This window comes from Muntiacus reevesi, chromosome 1 (assembly GCF_963930625.1).
Source record: "Muntiacus reevesi chromosome 1, mMunRee1.1, whole genome shotgun sequence".
Taxonomy (NCBI): Eukaryota; Metazoa; Chordata; class Mammalia; order Artiodactyla; family Cervidae; genus Muntiacus; species Muntiacus reevesi.
The window spans coordinates 134,745,204-134,769,535 of record NC_089249.1 but is presented as its reverse complement, the minus strand read 5'-3'; the positions used below and the strand labels follow the sequence as shown (position 1 = coordinate 134,769,535).

Sequence of the window (24,332 nt, the reverse complement as noted above, 5' to 3'; positions counted from 1 at the left end):
CTCTGCGATATTAGTTTGGTTCCAGACCACTGCAATAAAATGAATATTACAATGAAGCAAGCCCCACAGAATTTTTGGTTTCTCAATAACCTTTAAAAGTTACATTTACACTATAATGTATCCTATTAAGTGTGCAAAAGCATTATGTCTAAAATAATATAGATGCCTTAATTCAAAAATACTTTATAGCCAGGGGCTTCCCTGGTGGCTCAGATAGTAAAAATACTTTATTGCCTTTTTTTAAAGTGAGTGAAGAGATGGAGTAGGAGGTTGGAGTTAGCAGATGCAAGCTTTTATGTATAGAATGGATAAACAAGGTCCTACTGTATAGCACAGGGAACTATATTCAATATCTCATGATAAATCATAATGGAAAAGCATATTTTTTAAAAAGCAGGTTAGTTCAGTTCAGTCACTCAGTCATGTCCAACTCTTTGAAACCCCATGAACCGCAGCCAGGCCTCCCTGTCAATCATCAACTCCCAGAGTCCACCCAAACCCATGTCGATTGTGTCGGTGATGCCATCCAACCATCTCATCCTCTGTCGTCCTCTTCTCCTCCTGCCCTCAATCTTTCTGAGCATCAGGATCTTTTCAAATGAGTCAGCTCTCCACATCTTATGGCCAAAGTATTGGAGTTTCAGCTTCAACATTAGTCCCTCCAATGAACACCCAAAACTAATCTCCTTTGGGATGGACTAGTTGGATTTCTTTGCAGTCCAAGGGACTCACAAGAGTCTTCTCCAATACCACAGTTCAAAGCATCAATTCTTCAGCTCAGAGCTTTCTTTATAGTCCAACTCTCACATCCATACATGACTGCTGGAAAAACCATAGCCTTGATGAGATGGACCTTTGCTGGCAAAGTAATGTCTCTGCTTTTTAATATGCTGTCTATGTTGGTCATAACTTTCCTTTTAAGGAGCAAGCGTCTCAATTTCATGGCTGCAGTCATCATCTGCAGTGATTTTGGAGCCCAGAAAAATAAAGTCAGCCACTGTTTCCACTGTTTCCCCATCTATTTGCCATGAAGTGATGGGACCAGATGCCATGGTCTTAGTTTTCTTAATGTTGAGCTTTAAGCCAACTATTTCACTCTCTTCTTTTACTTTCATCAAGAGGCTCTTTAGTTCTTCACTTTCTGCCATAAAGGTGGTGTCATCTGCATATCTGAGGTTATTGATATTTCTCCCGGCAATCTTGATTCCAGCTTGTGCTTCTTCCAGCCCAGTGTTTCTCATGATGTACTCTGCATTTAAGTTAAATAAGCAGGGCGACAATATACAGCCTTGACATACTCCTTTTCCTATTTGGAACCAGTCTGTTGGTCCATGTCCAGTTCTAACTGTTGCTTCCTGACCTGCATACAGGTTTCTCAAGAGGTGGGTCAGGTGGTCTGTTATTCCCATCTCTTGAAGAATTTTCCACAGTTTATTGTGATCCACACAGTCAAAGGCTTTGGCATAGTCAATAAAGCAGAAATCGGTGTTTTTCTGGAACTCTCTTACTTTTCAATGGTCCAGAGGATGTTGGCAATTTGATCTCCGGTTCCTCTGCCTTTCCTAAAACCAGCTTGAACATCTGGAAGTTCACGGTTCACATATTGCTGAAGCCTGGCTTGGAGAATTTTGAGCATTACTTTACTAGCAATTGTGTAGCAGTTTGAACATTCTTTGGCATTACCTTTCTTTGGGATTGGAATGAAAACTGACCTTTCCCAGTCCTGTGGCCACTGCTAAGTTTTCCAAATTTGTTGACATATTGAGTGCAGTACTTTCACAACATCATCTTCTATTTATTTTAATTTTATTTTTTAAATTATTTTTTTCCTTTTATTTTTATTAGTTGGAGGCTAATTACTTTACAATATTGTAGTGGTTTTTGTCATATATTGACATGAATCAGCCGTGGATTTACATGTATTCCCCATCCTGATCCCCCCTCCCACCTCCCTCCCCACCCCATCCCTCTGGGTCTTCCCAGTGCACCAGCCCCAAGCACTTGTCTCATGCATCCAACCTGGGTTGGTGATCTGTTTCACCCTTGATAATATACATACATCATCTTTTAGAATTTGAAATAGCTCAACTGGAATTCCATCGCTTCCACTATCTTTGTTCGTAGTGATGCTTCCTAAGGCCCACCTGGCTTCACATTCCAGGATATCCGGCTCTAGGTGAGTGTGAGTGATCACACCTTCATGATTATCTGGGTCGTGAAGATCATTTTTGTATAGTTCTTCTGTGTATTCTTGCCACCTCTTCTTAATATCTTCTACTATTATGTCCATACCATTTCTGTCCTTTATTGAGCCCATCTTTGCATGAAATGTTCCCTTGGTACCTCTAATTTTCTTGAAAAGATCTCTAGTCTTTCCCATTCTATTGTTTTCCACTATTTCTTTGCATTGATCACTGAGGAAGGCTTTCTTATCTCTCCTTGCTATTCTTTGGAACTCTGCATTCAAATGGGTATATCTTTCCTTTTTTCCTTTGCTTTTCGCTTCTCTAAAAAAGAGTATATATAAACTGAATCACTTTGCTGTATGGCAGTAATTAACATAGCATTGTAAATCAACTGTACTTCAATCAAAAAATTTAAAAATATTGTTAAAAATGCTGTTATCTAAGTCTTCAGTGAGTAGCATCAATGATCACTGATCACAGACCACGAACAGAATAATAATATTGCGAGACTTACCAAAATGTGACACAGAAACATTGAAGTGAGCAGATGCTGTTGGAAAAATGGCACCAACTTGCTTGACAGAAAGTTGCCACAAACCTTCAATTTGTAAAAAAAAAAAAAAAAAAAAAAAAAAAAAATACAGTATCTGCAAAGTGCAGTAAAGTGAAGCACAGTAAAACAAGATATGCCTATGTAAAGTAGGCAAAGCCAAACATATTTTTAACTCTTATATTCAGATTCCCCAAAAGAGAATATTGCATGATAATCAAACTATAAAAAGAATTCAATTTTTTAGTAGCCAATTTGTAATTTCTAACAGAAATCGCAGATAAAAGGAAATAAACTGCTTCCTTTTGGGTTGCTTTCATCAAGTCATAAGGGCACTATCTTGAAAACTGTATATCTATATACATTTTTCTTTTTGGTTACTAAATAAATCTTTACAGTGACATAAAAGAATGATGCAAACGTATTTTTTCTGTTAGGATTGCTCCATTATATTGTTACTAAGATATCTGTAATCACATAACCAGTTTCTATGGGTTTTAATAGTCTCCTGTTGCGCCAATGGATTATTAATAAATATGTGATTTTTATTTTAGTATTTCTTTATTTAAAAGTTTATGAAAGAGAGTTTTGAATTCCTTTAAAATCTTTGGATAAGATTTTTGTGACGTTTTTAGAGGACTTTGGTTAGTTGTATAATTTGTAATCTCTGTCTTTTGAGGCTCAATTATTTTAGGTTTCTAAAGCAATTCTTCTTTCTGTTCATTTTTTATGGATTTTATATTCATTGTTTTGTCAGTTAAAGTTCAGTCATACACTGAAACATCATATTCAGCTGCCAATGCCCTTTTTTTTCTCTTTTTCTTTACTTTGCTTCCCTCTCTTCTCTTTCTCTCCCCTCTTTAGTTTCTAATGGTCACTGGATAAATCTCTTCTCTTGCTGCATATAAAGTCTTCAGTTGTTAAGCTAGGAAACTGTTCAGAGCTCAAGGTTTGACTCTTAGCAATTAACCTTACAATATTTTGTTTTCATACTTTTGACTCATAGAGTAAAACTATTGATAACACCTTTATTCTTGATATGTCAAGTGGTCTAATAATCACAGGGATTAAGTAAACACAGTCTACTGTGCATTTGTAATGCTATTCCTTTGAGCCACATCATAGCTTAATATTAATATTGCCCAATTTATGAAAAAAAAATTTGCCAATATTTGACCCCCCAAAAAGTTACCCCTTACAAGGTATTGAATCAGTGGCTGTGTTTACTATTTCTATGAGTCAATTTTTTCCTCCAGAAACACTCTGAACTTTCATAGTCATATAAAAGCATAAAATATCATATTTTATAATGTATAACAATATGTTCTAAATTATCATTGCAATAGTATGCAATTTTTATCTGATGTATGGCCTTCCTAGAAACCAATTTCTTAGCGTCAGCTAGAGCCAAGTTTTTTCAGAATTTTAAAGAAAAGTATATTTCACAAACTGATGTTGCAGTTCCCTTAAGACAAGTTCTATTTTGGTGTCTACATTTACAATAGCTGAGACTGTCACAGTCATTCACCTTCATCATTAAACAGTCATATAAAGTTCCTTTCTCCTCTAAAGTTAGAATGTTAAGTGTTTGCCTTGTAGACTCACTTCCTGAGTCCTTCAAGGTTTATGTCCAGTGGAGTGCAGGCTAGGTAACCAATAAGACAAGGTCAGATCTTAACACTTGAAAAACCTTCCATACCCATCTTTTTTCAAAATTGCTTGTGAAAAGCAAAACTTTCGAAAAGCCCATTATGGGTACTTTTGGAAAAACCATTTATAAACTTATATGAAAATTGGTTCAAAAACTGGGGTAGAAAAAAAAAAAAACTGGGGTAGAAATATGAAATGGCAACAGGTCTTGCCTATTTGCAGCACATGGCCAGCGCTCTCTAGATTCGCTTTGGTTCAAAACTGCGGGGATTCCTCTGTGATCCCTGAGTCCATTGGATCTGTGTGTGTCTCAAGCACACTTGGATATTGGTGTTTGATAGGAGAAAAGACTTATTTGGAAAAGACTGAAATACTGTTGCTCCCCTGCAAGATGCTCTCTAGAGGTGGTGCTGAGGGAAAACCACTGTGCTGCTGAGCCACTAAAGAACATGAGCTGAACATGAGGTGCAAATTAGAAAAACACACTCAGATAAGCCATTAGCCAATAACTAGACTCTGCCATTTTTGCAGATCCGATGCTCTACTGACTTGGAGCGACCAAAGGAAATAACCTCTAAACGTTCTTAAGGACCATCAGAAAACCCTCTTGTTGGGACCCATGTCCACTATTAAGAGTAAAACAATAGTTGGAGCCGTTAACACTGAGAACCACCACTAGGAAACCACAGATGATAAAGGAAAGACCTTAGCCCTCTTGCCATCCCCTTCCCTAAATAAAGATGGCACTCAGTATGGGGTCAATGAATGTTGTTATATTCCCTCTTATCAGCTGGGAATTCAAGGGAAAGATAACAAATGTTGGTCTTTCAGTACACTCCAAGACTAAGAGTAAAGAAGAATTTCCTGTCAGTAAATCTAGTACAGTTGGGAGACTCAGAAGTCTCTTAAAGTGGGCTTTGCTGGATAAAAAGACACTGGATTGTAGCTCAGTCTTCAAATTTTCAATAATTATAACAACATTTATTGACCCCATACTGAATGCCATTCACTGCTCTAAGTATTTTATATGTATTCACTCACTTAATCTAATAACTATGAGGTATAAACCACTATTACAGGCTTCCTTGGTGGCCCAGAGAGTAAAGAATTTGCCTGCAATGCAGGAGACCCGAGTTCAATTCCTAGCTCGGGAAAATCCTCTGGAGAAAGGAATGGCTACCCACTTCAGTATTCTTGCCTGGAGAATTACATGGACAGAGGAGCCTGGCCAGCTATGGGTCGCAAAGAGTTGGACACAACTGAACACACACACCTGCAGGCCAACACCTTTGTTGCAGCCCATTGAGAACTGAGTTAAATGTCTAACCTAAAGAACTGTCACATAATTAATTTGTGATATTTTAAGCCACTAAGTTTGTAATAACTTATTATAGTAGCAGCAAAAAACCTAATACACACTACCCATTGAAAAACAGTTACTGAGATATTTTCTTTATTTGGGCAAAATGGACTTGCTATAGCCTTAGGTATATAGGTTGTTTCACTAGTTTGAATGTATTGCATGATAGTCTGATCCACATTTAGCACTCTGCTAAGTGTTACAAGAAATGAATATTTTTAGATCTTGCCCAAAGAATTATAAAATTGGTCGTAGGCCATGATTTGGATCTTTGATACATACAAGATGGCTTATTGAACTTGGAATTTAGGAGATGGCCCTTTACCAATCAGTGGGAAGTTATGCTCTAATTTTAAGAATACAGATAGTTTGGTGATTCCTAACTGATATCTGTCAGTGTCAAAGTATTCTTTGAAATCTCAGAATATAATGAATTTGTTGAAAGGGTGACACACTGCTACAAAGAACGTTTTCAAAACAGTGTCAGAGTTTTCGTATATCTCATCTATATTCATCATAACAGAGACCATAAAATGAGCTCAGAATTATTTGGTCTCTTTCATATGACAGCATTTATATACATAAATACAGTGGAAAATCAGGGCACTGGCCTTTCCAAGCAGTCTTTGGGGAAACATTCCACCTCCAAAAATAATGAATGCTACACACCATTATCAAACATGACACTCATTGCAATCTGTTTTGACTAATGAGGCAATATGCAGGCTGATAGGATATATGTATATACAGAAGAAAGGAAACTGTAGCAATTTCATAGTTGGTAAAAAAAAAAAAAATTATTGATTGAAAAGAACTATTAGAGCTTTAGAAAACAGCAATAAATACTTAGGAGTACTCAGGCCACCATAAGAGTAAGCTTCAAAGCAAGTCTTCAGAACAGTGACTGAGTTCTGCAGAGCTTTGTGATAAATGAAATTAAACTTGCCTCAGACATGACATTTGTCTTCTTCTGGCAGTCCGGTTGTGGGGTGTTGCTGGTTCCTCCCAGCATTGCAGATATGATGGTCACGATTTCACTCCTATGGTCTGGATTCACACAAACATTATTAAAACCGTTCCTGTACATTGAGCTGGAAAAAGGCAATCAAAATTAACTAGGGAGCACAGACTTTGACTGCTGGGACAAAATATAATAGTAAAAACAGCTTCACCTTCAGCATCCAGAGATGAAGTGCCTTATTTTGGGCAATAATGTCATTTTGTCTGTTGTACAGTGAACTCAATAGCAAAAAGAGGGGACCACCAAGGGAACTGAGTACTCAAACAGTCTCCTGGATTGACGGAGTATGAGAGTTATGTGCTCAGTATGAAAAGGACTGTAAGGATTATATTTGTTTTCACAACCAGTGCCATTCACTGGTCTAGCGGATTAGTCGTTATGTTTTATCTAACTGTCCCTTTCAAACAACCTGTTTTCTTTTTCCTTGTGAATTGAGCATTTGTACAACTGAACTGACCAAAGCAACTAGCTGTTTGGACACAAAACTGAATTGTGACACCATAAACTTTTTTAAAGTTTTTTAAGTTTTTATTACTATTTTCTCAAAATAGTAGTACCTTATATTGTTTATAAGTACTGTCTAATTATTGTAGAAAAATAAGAAAATTAGAAAGTGCAGATAAGCAAAAATATACACACACACACATATATATATGTAAGGGTATACCCCTAAACATTAACAGTGATTGTACTAGTAATGTAACATCATATATACATATGCATATATGTATGTATATGTATACACACACATATTTACACATATATATGATGTCTTATTACCCAGTACAACCACTGCCAAGTTTAGGAGTATATATCATCTGAACCACCAGGGAAGTCCTCTATTATATAGACTTCAGTTCAGTTCAGATGCTCAGTCGTGTCCAACTCTTTGCGACCCCATGACTCGCAGCATGCCAAGCCTCTCTGTCCATCACCAACTCCTGGAGCTTACTCAAACTCATGCCCATCGAGTAGGCGATACCATCCAGCCATCTCATCCTCTGTCATCCCCTTCTCCTCCCGCCCTCAATCTTTCCCAGCATCAGGGTCTTTTCCAGTGAGTCAGCTCTTTGCATCAGGTGGCCAAAGTATTGGAGTTTCAGCTTCAACATGATTCCTTCCAATGAACACCCAGGACTGATCTCCTTTAGGATGGACTGGATGGATCTCCTTGCAGTCCAAGGGACTCTCAAGAGTCCTCTCCAACACCACAATTCAAAAGCATCAATTTTTTGATACTCAGCTTTCTTCACAGTCCAACTCTCACATCCATACATGACTACTGGAAAAACCATAGCCTTGACCAGATGGACCTTTGTTGGCAAAGTAATGTCTCTGCTTTTTAATAAGCTATCTAGGTTGGTCATAATGTTCCTTCCAAGGAGTAAGCGTTTTTTAATATCATGGCTGCAATCACCATCTGCAGTGATTTTGGAGCCCCCCAAAAAATAAACTCTGACACTGCTTCCACTCTTTCCCCATCTATTTCCCATGAAGTGATGGGACCAGATGCCATGATCTTAGTTTTCTGAATGTTGAGCTTTAAGCCAACTTTTTCACTCTCCTCTTTCACTTTCATCAAGAGGCTTTTTAGTTCCTCTTCACTTTCCACCATAAGGGTGGTGTCATCTGCATATCTGAGGTTATTGATATTTCTCCCGGCAATCTTGATTCCAGCTTGTGCTTCTTCCAGCCCAGCGTTTCTCATGATGTACTCTGCATATAAGTTAAATAAGCAGAGTGACAATATACAGCCTTGACATACTCCTTTTCCTATTTGGAACCAGTCTGTTGTTCCCTGTCCAGTTCTAACTGTTGCTTCCTGACCTGCATACAGGTTTCTCAAGAGGCAGGTCAGGTGATCTGGTATGCCCATCTCTTTTAGAATTTTCCACAGTGTATTGTGATCCACACAGTCAAAGGCTTTGGCATTACATAGATTACAATAATTTATTTAATCAATCTCCTATTGTTAGATATTTTGGTGTGGTTTCTAATTTTCATTATTACAAATAATATCATAATGAACATGTTGGTAAATCCTTGTTGCATACTTATCCAGTTATTTCCTTAACCTAAGTTCTAGAAGTCAAATTACTGAGTAAATTTATGCACTTTTCTAAAAATGTAATGCCTATCTAGAGTTTCATCTTTGAATGGGGAAGAAAATGAGTTAAAATCAGAAAAATAAAAATCATTCAAAAGGCTTAATGTCTCATAAAGATCTGAATTGCTAAAGTAAAATACTTGGAAATATTTTAATTAGGGTCTGCTTGTTAAACCACTTACATACATACATACATACACACAAAAGTTATGGGTTTAAGTGAGTCATTAAGTCTACAGATTAGCAAGAGAGATAATTTTCTGAATAACAGGCAAAGCCATTATAATATTATCTTCTATTAATACTTATTTTAATAGGAATTATTTTTAGTAATTTAAAAATAATAAGAGGAATATTGATATACAATTCACATACTGTAAAATTCACCCTTTCGAAATGTACAGTCAAGTGGTTTATAAGTATAGTCACAGAGTTGTGCAATCATCACCACTATCTAATTTGAGAATCCTTTTATTACCTTTAAAAAAATCTGTACACATTAACAGTTGCTCCTCAGCCCCCTGATTCCCAACCCCCAGCAAACACTAATCTGCTTTCTATTTCTATGCATTTGCCTCTTCTTGACATTTCATATAAATGGAATCATACAATATGTGGTCTTTTGTGAATGGCTTATTTCACTTAGCATTGTTTCCAAGTTCACTGATGTCAGCACTTCATTTCTTTCCATTGTTGAATAATATTCCACTGAATATACACGTTTTGTTTGTCCATTCTTAGGACAAATGCTGATTCTTGGAATATTAAAATTTTATCATAATGCTTCAAATACTTCAGTAGCTCCCCAAACTATAAGAATGTCCATTAAAGGTCTGTCTTGATCTGGCACCTACTTAATTTGGGGGATGGTGGGTTCTTCTCTCATACTCCCAACCCAACCCACTTGAACCCTTCCACAACCACTGCAGTCATAATAGAACTACTTGCAGCTTCCTCAATAAAAAAGGCACTCACTTTTGTATATGCTATCCCTTCTATGTGGAATATCTTTCCTCTCCTTATCTGTGTGGACCCTTTAATTTTCGTTTATGATCAGTTGCCAATTATCTCCTCTTCTTGAAAGCTCCAAACATTAAGGTTAATATGGATGCAACATTTTAAATAATCTATTATGTTTCTATCATAATTAGAAGCCCCGACACACTAAGGATAAGCTGGATTCAGCTTTTTAAATAATCTATTATCCTTCTATCATAACACTTGTCACATTGCTTTATACTCATTGGTTTTCTTAACTTTTTTTCTACTATATAGTGAGCTCATTGAAGCCAAAAATTATATTCCACATATCTCTATAATACCAGCAATCGGGCCTCAGTTCAGTTGATTCGCTCAGTCGTGTCCAACTCTTTGTGCCCCAATGAACTGCAGCACCCCGGTATTGCCTGTCCATCACCAACTCCCGGAGCTTACTCAAACTCACGCCCATTGAGTCAGTGATGCCATCCAACCGTCTCATACTCTATCATTCCCTTCTCCTCCAACCTGCAGTCTTTTCCAGAATCAGGGTTTTTTCTAGTGAGTCAGTTCTTCACATTAGGTGGCCAAAGTATTGGAGTATTAGCTTCAGCATCAGTCCTTCCAATGAATATTCAGGACTGATTTCCTTTAGTATGGACTGGTTGGATCTCCTTGCTGTCCAGGGGATTCTCAAGAGTCTTCTCCAGCACCACAGTTCAAAAGCATCAGTTCTTCAGTGCTCAGCTTTCTTTATGGTCCAACTCTCACATCCATACATGATTATTAGAAAAACCATAGCCTTGACTAGACAGACCTTTATGGGGAAGTAATGTCTCTGCTTTTTAATATGATGTCTAGGTTGGTCATAACTTTCCTTCCAAGGGCAAGCATCTTTTAATTTCATGGCTACAGTCACCATCTGCAGTGATTTTGGAGCCCCCAAAAATAAAGTCTCTCATGTTTCCATTGTTTCCCCATCTATTTGCTATGGAGTGATGGGACCAGATGCATATTAGTTTTCTGAATGTTGAATTTTAAGCCAGCTTTTTCACTCTCCTCTTTCACTTTCATCAAAAGGCTCTTTAGTTCTTCACTTTCTGCCATAAGGGTGCTGTCATCTGCATATCTGAGGTTATTGATATTTATCTCGGCAATCTTGATTCCAGCTTGTGCTTCATCCAGCCCGGCATTTTGCATGATGTACTCAGCATATAAGTTAAATAAGCAGGGTGACAATATGCACCCTTGACGTACTTCTTTCCTGATTTGGAACGAGTCCGTTGTTCCACGTCCAGTTCTAACAGTTGCTTCTTGACCTGCATACAGATTTCTCAGGAGGCAGGACAAGAGGTCTGGTGTTCCCATCTCTGTAAGAATTTTCCACAGTTTGTTGTGAACCACACTTTCAAAGACTTTGGCATAGTCAATAAAGCAGAAATAGATGTTTTTCTGGAACACTCATTCTTTTTCAATGATGCAACGAATGTTGGCAATTTGATCTCTGGTTCCTCTGTCTTTTCTAAATCCAACTTGAACATCTGGAAGTTCATAGTTCACATACTGTTGAAGCCTGGCTTGGAGAGTTTTGAGTGCTACTTTGCTAGCATGTGAGATGAGTGCAGCTGTGCAGTAGTTTGAACATTCTTTGACATTGTCTTTCTTTGGGATTGGAATGAAACTGACCTTTTCCAGTCCTGTGGCCAATGCTGAGTTTTCCAAATTTGCTGGCATGTTGAGTGAAGCACTTTCACAGCATTATCTTTTAGGATTTGAAATAGCCCAACTGGAATTCCATCACCTCCACTATCTTTGTTCATAGTGATGCTTCCTAAGGCCCACTTGACTTCACATTCCAGGATGTCTGGCTCTAGGTGAGTGATCACACCATCATGGTTATCTGGGTCATGAAGATCTTTTTTGTATAGTTCTTCTGTGTATTCTTGCCACCTTTTCTTAATATCTTCTGCTTCTGTTAGGTCCCTACCATTTCTATCCTTTCTTGTGCCCATCTTTGCATGAAATGTTCCCTTGGTATCTCTAATTTTCTTGAAGAGATCTGTAGTCTTTCCCGTTATATCGTTTTCCTCTATTTCTTTGCATTCATCACTGAGGACGACTTTTTTATCTCTCCTTGCTGTTCTTTGGATCTCTGCATTCAAACAGGTATATCTTTCCTTTTCTCCTTTGCCTTTTGCATCTTTTCTTGTCTCAGCTATTTGTAAGGCCTCCTCAGACACCATTTCACCTTTTTACATTTCTTTTTCTTGGGGATGGCCTTGATCACTGCCTCCTGTACAATGTCATGAACCTCTGTCCATAGTTTTTCAGTCACTCTGTCTACAAGATCTAATCCCTTGAATCTATTTGTCACTTCCACTGTATAATTGTAAGGGATTTGATTTAGGTCATACCTTAATGGTCTAGTGGTTTTCCATACTTTCTTCAATTTAAGTCTTAATTTGGCAATAAGGAGTTCATGATATGTTTGCCACAATCAGCTCCCGGTCTTGTTTTTGCTGACTGTATAGAGCTTCTCCATCTTTGGCTGCAAAGAATATAATCAGTCTGGTTTCTGTATTGACCATCTGGTGATGTCCATGTGTAGAGTCTTTTCTTGTGTTGTTGGAAGAAGCATTTGCTATGACCAGTGCGTTCTCTTGACAAAACGCTGTTAGCCTTTGATCTGCTTCATTTTGTACTCCAAATTTGCCTTTTACCCAGGTATTTCTTGACTTCCTACTTTTGGATTTCAGTCCCCTATAATGAAAAGGGCATCTTTGGGGGGTATTAGTTCTAAAAGGTCTTGTAGGTCTTCATAGAACCATTCAATGTCAGTTTCTTCAGCATTCTAGCTGGGGCATAGACTTGGATTACCATGATATTGAATGGTTTCCCTTGGAAATGAACAGAGATCAATCTGTCATTTTTGAGACTGCATTCAGGTACTGCATTTCAGGCTCTTTTGTTGACTATGATGGCTACTCCATTTCTTCTAAGGTATTCTTGCCCACAGTAGTAGATATAATGGTCATCTGAGTTAAATTCACCCATTCCAGTCCATTTTAGTTCTCTGATTCCTAAAATGTCCATGTTCAGTCTTGCTATCTCCTGTTTGACCACTTCCAATTTGCCTTGCTTCATGGACCTAACATTTCAGGTTCCTGTGCAATACTGCTCTTCACAGCATCGGACTTTACTTCCATCACCCGTCACATCCACAGCTGGGTGTTGTTTTTGCTTCGGCTCCATCTTTTCATTCTTTCTGGAGTTATTTCTCTGCTGATCTTCAGTAGCAAATTGGGCACCTACTGACCTAGGGAGTTCATCTTTCGGTGTCCTATCTTTTTGCCTTTTCATACTGTTCATGGGATTCTCCAGGCAAGAATACTAAAGTGGTTTGCCATTCCCTTTTCCAGTGGACCATGTTTTGTCAGAACTCTCCACCATGACCTGTCCATTTTAGGTCGTCCTGCACAACATGGCTCATAGTTTCATTGAGTTAGACAAGGCTGTGGTCCATGTGATCAGGGCCTCACATATGGTAAAATGCAATAAATGTTTGCTTTTTGCACATGATAAATAAAATTATTTTTTACCTTGACTGAATAAAGTCTGTCTAAATTTTTTAATTTTTTGAATTATGAGTATATGATAAAACATTTATAGAAAACTTGGAAAATACAGAGCAAAATTGCATATAGTTCTACTGTATATTACAATAATTTTTAAAGTAAATTAAGATTTTTAGTTTGAGTTTCAATATCAAACTCTCAAAAATTAATAGAATGAATAGACACAAGAGTAGAAGGACACAGTAGGCTTGAAAAGCACTATGAACCAATTTAACATAATTAAGATTTATACAATTTTCACACAACAGCAGGGGATAAATTCTATTCAAGTTCCTGTAGATCATAAGCCCAGAGACACTGGAACATATCTGGGGACATAAAACAAGGTGCAAAAATTTCATGGTGTAAAGGTTTTGAAGTCATAAAGTCTGTTCTCTTATCACTGTAATTTGACCTTTCTTTAAACTAAATCAATTTAGGAATTTTGTAACTATGTAGATGCAAACTTTGTATTTAATATTTGTGTTGGAATTTTCTTATGTTTAATTTCTTCATTTTACTTTAAAATTCTCAGTAACATATGAAGTAATATTCATTAAAATAAACCAGTATTATACATAATTCTAGTAAGGTTTTTAAAGTGTATATTGAAATTACAACCTGTCAAACAGGAGACATTTTCAATGAGAAACAATTTTAGACAACTTCAGAAGTTAGACAGAAGATGATTTAGTACCACATATGAAATTATTTAAGGAAGAAATTAAGAATATGCCATGAATTTAACTTATAAATCATAAGTGCATTTTAAAAACAATATGAGCTTTTTATGCAAATAAAAATGTCATTTTCCTTAAACTTGACTTAGATGTGCCTTGCTTAAAATGCCATAATAATCTTTGAACCTTATATGTGTTAACTGATTTTAATGTTTTCACTGTTTTCTATGTAAATGAAAAAGTTTTTAAGTAGATCTAGGTCTTGAAAATAGAATCCTAACCTCTGTTACTTCTGACTTATAGGGTATCTTTGTTACTAGGGTTCAACCTGATGGACCAGCATCCAATCTGCTACAGCCTGGTGATAAAATCCTTCAGGTAAGACAGATACAAAGCAATGCTTTCCAAGGCCAATACTGAAACAAATAAGTGACTTGAGTTACATGATTGAAAACAAGTTTTTATTACATTTCTTATTTGCCTTTACTGTTTTGGGATTGAGAGACAGATCAGAAACCAACTCAGCCTGGTAGAGTCCTATATTCTCAGTATCTGGCACATGGCAGGGGTTCTGCATAAATATTTAAATGAATGGTGTTACTTTGGGAATGTGAGAAGAATTGATATATACAAGAATCTATGCATAGTTATCAAGTGTAAGTAAGAAGAATAAAGCACCCAAATATGGTATTGATGTAACTTTAGATGAGGGAGAAGGGACTGATTCATATTTAATTTCTCAATAATAATCTTGTTACTGTTTTAATAGCTTGAAATACATGGTTATTTCTCTCTATTTTCCCTGCTCAGATAGTTACCAAAATGGAAAGACCCCCCTCAACTCAGCTCAGAAGTGATCCTCTACCTTCTATTTGCTGAACTCTGTCAAAAAATTGCAGAAAAGTAAAAACTCTATATAGATAAATTGTCTTGGAATCTTATTCTCACAAATATTTTAAACTAACTAGCAAGATCATAAAAACTTAAGTTTTCAAAAATGATAATTATCTGAAAAGACTATGAATTACTCCAACCAATGTCACAGTAGAAATACCACCCAAAAGGTCCATGTCAATTTCATGCAGACAGAAGACCAACCAATGGATTTTCAAACATGCTTTTACAGGAATGACTATCAGAGTGCTGTTTTTAATAATAGAAAACAGAAAACAGCCTTACTATCCAGTTAATATGAAAAAGGTTAAGTAGCTTATGACACGGAGAAGGCAATGGCACCCACTCCAGTGCTCTTGTCTGGAAAATCCCATGGATGGAGGAGCCTAGTAGGCTGCAGTCCATGGGGTCACTAAGAGTTGGACATGACTGAGCGACTTCACTTTCTCTTTTCACTTTCATGCATTGGAGAAGGAAATGGCAACCCACTCCAATGTTCTTGCCTGGAGAATCCCAGGGATGGGGAAGCCTGGTGGGCTGCTGTTTATGGGGTCGTACAGAGTCGGACACGACTGAAGCGACTTAGCAGCAGCAGCAGCTTATGACAAGGCATTTCTTTAGTGAAACACTGTATAGATTTTTAAGAGCCATCATTCAAGCCAGATTTTTATTTACGTATACAGAGAGGTTAGTGATATGTTGTTGAGTGGCAGAAGTAGATTACATAAGAGTGAGTTATATGAACACTTTTGTATCTACCTGTTCATCTCTTGGTATCTATATTGTGTTATTATACAACATGTACATTTATATATAAAACTGTGTTATGTTATGCAAAAAAAAAGACCAAACTGGTAGATGGTCTTTTGAGTTAAGACATTGAAGCAAAAGAGATACAAAAAAACTAAATACTTTCTTTACCATTTAATTATCAAAGTTCTCTATTTTTTAATTGCATAGCTAGCCCTTTAGTCTTCGGCATTTTATATCATCTCTATAGAACTCACATTCATTATATATAAAATGAACTGGTTTATACTACAGCTGAGGTGCCCTAACTCAAAAATTCAACTGTTCAATAATTTTATCAATTTCCATGGAAAACAGCTATGAATAAACTCACAGTGTAACTACCTAACAGTTAGTATATGGTGCCATTTAACAAAGGAAATAGCTAATTCTTTTCCTCTACTGAATTTTGAACAAATTATTTCAAATGTCAAAGTCTGTAAAAAATGAAGCCAGCTCATCTCAGATCTCTGATCTGTTAGAATGCCAGGCTGGATAGAGAAGTATCCCATAGCATGAAACAAGTTTGGAGACTTTGCCTTCAGCTGTGACAGAGAGGGACAGAAGACTTTTCTCTCCAAACTGAGAAAAGAAATATACTTAAATGGATATTAAAATATTCTATAGATAGAGAGATACAGATATAGATAGCCTACAGAAGGAAATACCAAGTAAGGTGATATCTAGTTGCAGGTTTAGAATATGCTCCTGGCTGTGAAATTCTAGAATGGTTACATGTGGGGAAATGAGGATTTAGTAAGTGTTTCTAGTCCCTGAGAAGTATACAGCAACAGCAAAGTGCACAGAGAAATTAATTCTTAACACAAGAAGTAAAAAAGAATTAAAAGTGGGTTGTTTATTCTCCCCACAGAGGAGTCTCAAGGATGTAACATTTTATTTTTGCTGTAGAACTCATTTGTATCTAGTACAATAAAATCAAAGTCCATTTTCAGTAAAAGAAAAATGTACATAGACCTTCATCAAATAAATTGCTGTGCTTATAGTTTCATTCATACTATTTAAAAAGCACAAGTGGCCAATTATATTTTCTAAAGGAAATAAAAATGACTAATTCTAAACTGGAATCATTGCCAACATCAGATGTGAAGAGAGAAAATTAAATTTTTATCTCTTAATGATACTGTAGCTCTTAAAGAACACTGGGATAAAAATGAACTTATAACATTGAGTAATCTATCACTTCAAGATTATTAGAATATATTCTCACTGGAGCAAATTTATTTATAAATCTTAATGAAAGCATACAACCTGGAAAATCAAGGTAAAAGAAAAGAATAAAATCAATGAATGAGCTCCTCTGTAATGTGAGGGCAGTTTGGGGTTTGATCTAAATCAGTAGCAAGTAGCAAAAGATATGTAAAATAGCAAGAGATATACCTTTCCCAAGCCTCCCCCAAGCCCAGAATTTATTATATAAGAGCTGTCTCTTTCTTTTCCTGTAACTTTTTTTGCCCACAACTCTCTTCTTATTCTGCTGTTGTATTATGAGCATGTTATTTGAGTTACATGAAAAGGTGCGCATTAAGGAATGATGTTAATTAAAACATATTCATATGATTATTCTGTCATTTACTATTCATTTTCCTAGAATAAATGCTGTAATTCATGAGTATATTCAAATGACTGGCTAAAGTTTAGTAAGTCATTTCGCTTTAAGACAATGTAGCATGAGGAAAGAGCACTCTGCTAGGGTAATTGACCCCTTACAGCTTCATCTTCTGTAAGGTCAAATTATAAAAGAGTGAGAGAGAAAAAGGGAAAGCGCATGGACCATAAAAAATGTTATCCAATTGAACCATGTGAACTTGCCAATATTTGACCATTTTTGAAGTGGCAGGTTTGTTGTTTTAACATCATAGTTTCTTTTTTCTAATATTCTTTCCAGTTAAAAAAGTCAACCTAATTATACATTTTACAATTTAAAATATATTTAAACATAGAAAATCCAATAATTATAGTTACTCTGTTCAAAAGATGAATAGACTGCCAAAAAAAAAAAAATGTACTTGATAAAATTGTAGGCCACTTGTAAGTATATTGTATCCTAGTCTATCACAGTAGTCAATTCCTATCCTCCTCATTCACCTGCCCTCTCACCTTCCCAAGGCAAGAGCCTAACTTCATCAGGAGCAGAGAAATTAAATGATTTATAATTAGTTTATGATACCCAATTCTACTTTTCCAAAATTTTAATAGCTTTGAAATTTATAATCCAAAGTATATTCCTGGTCTATGGCTATCTCTCAGAGATATTGGTATAGAATAATTGGTATAGAATAATCAAAGAGATGATAATTCAAACAAACCAGATATATCCCTTTTTTTCTAATCTTGAAACACCTTGTCCCTACAATTCATACAGACAAGTTGAAAAACCTCTCCCAACAAATATATCTGTCAAGTTTCACTAGTTATTGGTAAGCTATTGGGTCAGAGCATGTGATATCTTGATGAAGCAGGAGTTATTCCAGGTTTAACAGAGAGGAGAAAAGAGGATGAGTAGAAGGAAGAATAAAAGTGAGAGTGAAAATGTTAGTTTCTCAGTCATGTCCAACTCTTTACGACCCTGTGGACTGTAGCCCACCAGGCTCCTCTGTCTATGGAATTCTCCAGGCAAGAATACTGGGGTGGGTTGCCATTTCCTTCCCCAGGGGAAGAATACCCATGGGCTAGACTGGCATCTGTCTTCAGGAGCAGAGGTGAGAGCCTTATGCCAGACGGGTGAGTGTGGAGTACAATGAGAGAGGAGAGAGATCCCAAGCACAAAGAAAGAAAACCCTCTGATTTTACAGTTTCTCACTGAGTTGGAGAATTCAAACATGGACATGACTTGGAGTGGGAATGGGGGTTAGGATAAGATAATGAGTTACAGCTTTCAAGGTTTAGAATGGAAAAAGAAAGTTTAGATTTCCCATAAGTCTAAATGAAATAAATGTCCATGAATGCCTGGGTCAGTTGTATACAGATATACAGTGCTATATCTATATCTCAATCACTGAATCAAACCTTCCTTGTCTGAGGGAAAGTTTTATACCTCATTTAATGACCAGTAGGTATAGTTAGCTGCTAACAGTATTATCTTACTCAAAGTTTACTTATTCAACAACCTCAAACAAAGTTCTTTCAAGACACCATATTATTGTCACGAATTCATGCACTAGATCTCACACCTTTTACTCATAACAGAGACTTATTTCTTACTTGGAGTCTTTGGTCTAGTTTTCCAGACCATCGAGGGGAAAGCCTCTGGATCCAGGCACATTGTAGGAAGCAAGAAGTCATAACCAACAGCTTTGCTGTCCAGGAAGAAAGAAAAACGTCTTTTAAAAGAAAGAAACAAAATTCAAAAAGTACTCTTCAATTTAGAATACTGTTTCCCAATGAAATCTTTTAAAATATTTTTTTAAGAGTTGTTTACTCAAATAAGTTTCAGAGCCACTTCAAGGTCTATCCTTTGTTTCAGAATTTCACAATGTTCTAAGCATATTAAGAACCTGAAATATCTTACATTTCTCAACATATTTAACCATACAACCATCTTCACCAGCAACATCAGTTAGCTATTTCCACAAAATACACTTAGGGAAATGTCTTTCATGGAAGAAACTAATTGGCTTTATTGAAAAGTGTTCACATTCATAATTATTATCATGAGTCACTAAGAATGGGTTAGAGTATGTTTATTTCTCTGAATTCTTTACAATTTCTTCCCAAAAAAGGCCACAAAAAGTAAAGAGGAGATATTTTTGTAATGGTTAAAATGAAGTCAGTCAGTCAGTTCAGTTGCTCAGTCATGTCCAACTCTTTGTGACCCCATGGACTGCAGCACCCCAGGCCTCCCTGTCCATCACCAACTACCAGAGTTTACTCAAACTCATTGAATCGGTGATGCCATCCAACCACCTCATCCTCTGTCATCCCTTTCTCCTCCCGCCTTCAATCTTTCCCAGCATCAGAGTCTTTTCCAATGAGTCAGTTCTTTGCATCAGGTGGCCATAAGATTGGAGTTCAGCTTCAGCATCAGTCCTTCCAATGAATATTCAGGACTGATTTCCTTTAAGATTGACTGGTTGGATCTCCTTGCAGCCCAAGAGACCCTCAAGAATCTTATCCAACACCACAGTTCAAAGGCATCAATTCTTCAGCACTCGGCTTTCTTTATAGTCCAACTCTCACATCCATACTTGACTACTGGAAAAACCATAACTTTGACTAGACAGACCTTTATTTGCAAAGTAATGTCTCTGCTTTTTAATATGCTGTCTAGGTTGGTCATAACTTTTCTTCCAAGGAGTAAGCATCTTTTAATTTCATGGCTGTCACCATCGGCATGAAGTATGGGACCCTTAAAGAAATAAAGTATTTGGAAATCTCACTAAAGCATTTCCCGACAAGACTAAATGTGTTAACATTTTCTATAGTTGATCTCTTTTGGTGGTTGAAAATCAAAACATCAGAGAGGATTGGGGAACGGTGGGCAGCGGGGTAGGTGGTGAGTGGGTTCAGTATTATGTAATGCTTAGTGTTCAGAGAATGATAAAGTACATTTGAAAAACATTTTTTATAATACTATTTGGTTAGAAGACAGCCAAAAATAATTTTTTAAATGTGTATGGTTTTATATGCCAGAATTTCACTGCATGTCTTTATCCATTTGCTTTGTTCATAATCTATATAGTTCAGCACAGATAACTAATTAGAGATTGAGTAAATACTTTTTGCAAATCAAAAAAATTATTTTATGTACTAAGTAAAACATGAAAAACAATAAAGACAAATTAAGTTCATTAAGCTGGTTCTAACTTCCATAATTTGAATAAAGTAAAAATAGCATCAATTAGGTACCCATATTATGTCATTTATAGCACACAACCACCCTGCAAGGTATCTATTGTTGACAGAGGCTAAATCATTTATTTGAGCTTCTTCCATTATACCATGCTGATTCTACTGAGGTAAATTTTACTGATAGCAACCTGTTCATCACATTTTCTACTTATTGATTTGGAAAATATGCATTCAATGTTGATGATGTACAAAATATTGTGCCAAGCAATGTAAACAATGTAATAGGGATTTGTAACTAACTTTCTGCCCAGGAAGTAGACTTGTCCGAAATTACCTAGAGCAGATAATGGAGGAAGAGAGACAGGGAAAAGCTGACTTCAAACACGTAATAAAATCCATTCCCAGTATGTTTTCTTTTAACAGCAAGCTCTCTACAAAAACAGAAGCCAACCTGGCTACAAGTATTGCCTGAAACTGAGAGGTTGATTTTGCAGTTCCTTTTGTGGTAAGGTAAAAGACATAAAGTGTAGGTTGTTGGGAAACTGCTTTCAAACAACATAGGGAATTCATTTGTTAGAAATATTCATTCAACATATTTGATAAGAAGAAAACAGGCATTCTAAAATCAAAGCAGATAAGTAAATATCTTCAGGATTACTATGTATTATCAGTTTCATGCTGGAATTTCTATACAAATAATAGACAAAGTCTTCAGTTTAGTCTTTTCTATTTTGCCTTGTCTTTTTTTGAGCCTGAACTCATGAAACATGCAAGCTGCAGCACATGAGTACATTTAAGACAGAAGAGAAATTCTCATTTATGTTTTAGTCTATCAAGATTTTTTAATACTATAATAAAAGCCACTGAGACATTGAACTTTCTCACCTTTAAAAAATGCAGTGTAAAATTTTCATGGGAACTCTCTAAGAATTAAAGGTCTGTAGTTCAGATTTTTGATAGAAAGGAAAATTTTTCAAATGACTTGGCATACAGTCAATGTAGTATTGATTATACAGTATACTCAGCCCTAAATATATCCTAATATTTAATGAAATTAAAATTCTGCAGTGGGAAATAATTCCATGTAGTTAATGTGAAACATAATTGTAATTACCTAAGATACCTACTATTTTGTCTTTTAACGTCTGGCTCTCAGGATTAGACAACATGAAGTCCAATAACTCTAATAAGATTGCCGTATATTTTCATTTTCCTTCGTTCTAAGAGTTATACACATTCAAAGTACACTATATTAATGTAAAGAATCTACCTGCAATCTGGGAGACCTGGGTTTGATCTCTGGGTTGGGAAGATCCCCTGGAGGAGGACATGGCAACCCACTCGAGTGTTCTTGCCTGGAGAATCCCATGGGCAGAGGTGCCTGGCGGGCTACAGTCCAGGGGGTCACAAAGAGTCAGACACGACTGAGCTACAAAGCACAACAGCAATGTATATCTAATAATAAGATATATGTGTACTGGACTTTTAAATGTTTGTCCCTTGAAGGGGAGTTTAAATCAGTTTGAAATCATATAACAAATCTCTAATCCCATTTCTCCTTTGGATTCTAAGAAGAGTCATGCTCTTCTTCTTTTTGGATAATCCCACCAATTTTATGGCCAAACCTTCTGAGAAACTAGTTTTTAAATACAAAGCTTTGAATAATAAGAATACAATGAAATTCATGGAAAATTACAGCACCCTCTGGAAAATGTCTATGGCATAAACATCCATAATTTAGCCACTTAAAACATTTACCAGAAGGAAATCAAAGATAAATTCAGAAAGGAACAAGAGGCTGAAATCTAGAAACTGAGTATGTTTTTCAGTAAATTGATAAGCTGTAATTGCAAAGCTCTACTTTTTGTTCAAATTGCAAATATTATGTTTATTAACCCTCCATCTTTTCATGTCTAAATCATGCAAAGGAGCAATTTAAAAACATTTTGTGGCACAGATGTTAACTGGAATTAAAATAAGGAAGGATACCTTCTGTAAATGATGTTGCTATAGTAAAATGATCCTTTATGCTTCAAATCAGTTAAAGTCAGAAATCAATGAATTATGTACTATTGAAGCACAAAATTATCTGAGTATCTTTTCTTTTGTAGATTGTTTTCTTTTTAACTTCATTTTTACTTACTAAACCATTCAGTTAAGTTGCAATTTCCTCAAAATTGAACATATTTTATTATAATCCATGAAAGTCTGTATTTATATAAAATGTATATGTAGCCAAATTTGACAACATATTTTAAAGTTTCATTAATTTATTAATAAGATTTGTTCTTCAAATTGTCTTTTGTATTTATATTATATATATTCAAAATATCAAATGCATAAATGTAGATTATGTGCATTTACATTTCAAAGCATTATCAAATTTAAACTCTGCAATTAAATGGAATAGTATCTTCTTTTATTTCCTCAGCTCTTTTAATCACACACATGAAGCAGCCACAAGACTTTTCTAACCGAAATATTGTGATTCTTCTAAACTTCATGTGGGTTGGAAAAGTCCCACATACATGTAGTAACATAACTGTTTGATTCCCTGTCTGAACCATCCAAGATGTAAGCCAGATAGCCATAATCACTTTAAGAAATATAATGTAATTTTTTTCTGTCTCTTCTAACAATGGAAAAAGAAAGTTCTCTACAACTGAGATTTTATCTTTTCCTTCCATTCAAACACCTTTCTTCTTGCCTCTCCTGGCATCATGCCTACTGTATGTTCCATATCAAGAAATAGCTCAATTAATCTTAAAAAGTAAATTCACTGAATGAGTCTGTGACACTAAATGAACCTAAAAACATTTGTTTCAACCTCACAACACCCAGTGAAATGAATTGTGTCAAGTTACAGAGTCATGACATAAATTCCCATCTAGACACTAGCTGTGTGAGCTTGGATATTTCATGTAATCTCATTGATCTTCACAATTTTCATCTAAAAAATTGCTAAGAAAACAAAACAAAACAAAAATTAAAAATTGCTAAGATTAACTAAAATAGTTCCTTCCTCTGACATTTTGCCCTTCTGTTCTTGTTACTATTCTTGTTACTTAATGAAAATTGTATTTCTGAAATTCAAAAAAGTAATAGTGAAGTAATATTAATAGTAGTAGCTAACATTTATTGATTGTTTAGTGTGCCAGGCCTTGTCCCTAAGCAGCTGACATATGTTAACTCATTTAATCTTTAATAAACTTTCTAAGATAGTTTACTTTCTGATCTTTCAGAATCATTTTGGTAATTTGAAGCCATTCCCAAGAAGTCTCTAGCTGTGGTCTTTTAAATAGGCCCCTTGAGATTCACCAAAGTTCTGGCTTAGAGTCAAAACATTTCTGGGGACTAGAATTACAGGTAGAGTCCTACTGTTTGTTTGACTCAATGATCTAATTTATCAACTTGTTTATTTCCTTCTGGGAAGTCAGTTCTTTGCCTTTCCAACTATATAACGATCATTTATATAGTTACAAAGCATGTACTTTGTACTTACAAAGCATGAAAACTAAAAGCTGATGCTTTAAAGCGGTATTAAAAGCTAAATTTATACAAGGGGTTTCCCTAGCCTTGTACCTGAACCTGGATGGTAGGTCTGAATATCTTGAAGCCTGATTTACTGGAAACAGACCCAGATTCCATACCAGAGTTCATCTAGCTACATTTTTTTCCCTGCTGTTTCCTCTGT

The 24,332-nt window shown here is 35.9% G+C and overlaps 1 protein-coding gene across 2 annotated transcripts in view; it reads left to right on the top strand.

Moving 5' to 3' along the window:
• Nucleotides 1–24,332, top strand: part of LRRC7 (leucine rich repeat containing 7) — a 455,066-nt gene that overhangs the window by 428,278 nt on the left and 2,456 nt on the right. For both annotated transcript variants that reach the window (XM_065928451.1, XM_065928441.1), the window contains one exon: nucleotides 14,450–14,524. In XM_065928451.1, the coding sequence (XP_065784523.1) occupies nucleotides 14,450–14,524 (75 nt within the window). The remainder of the gene's footprint in view (nucleotides 1–14,449; nucleotides 14,525–24,332) is intronic.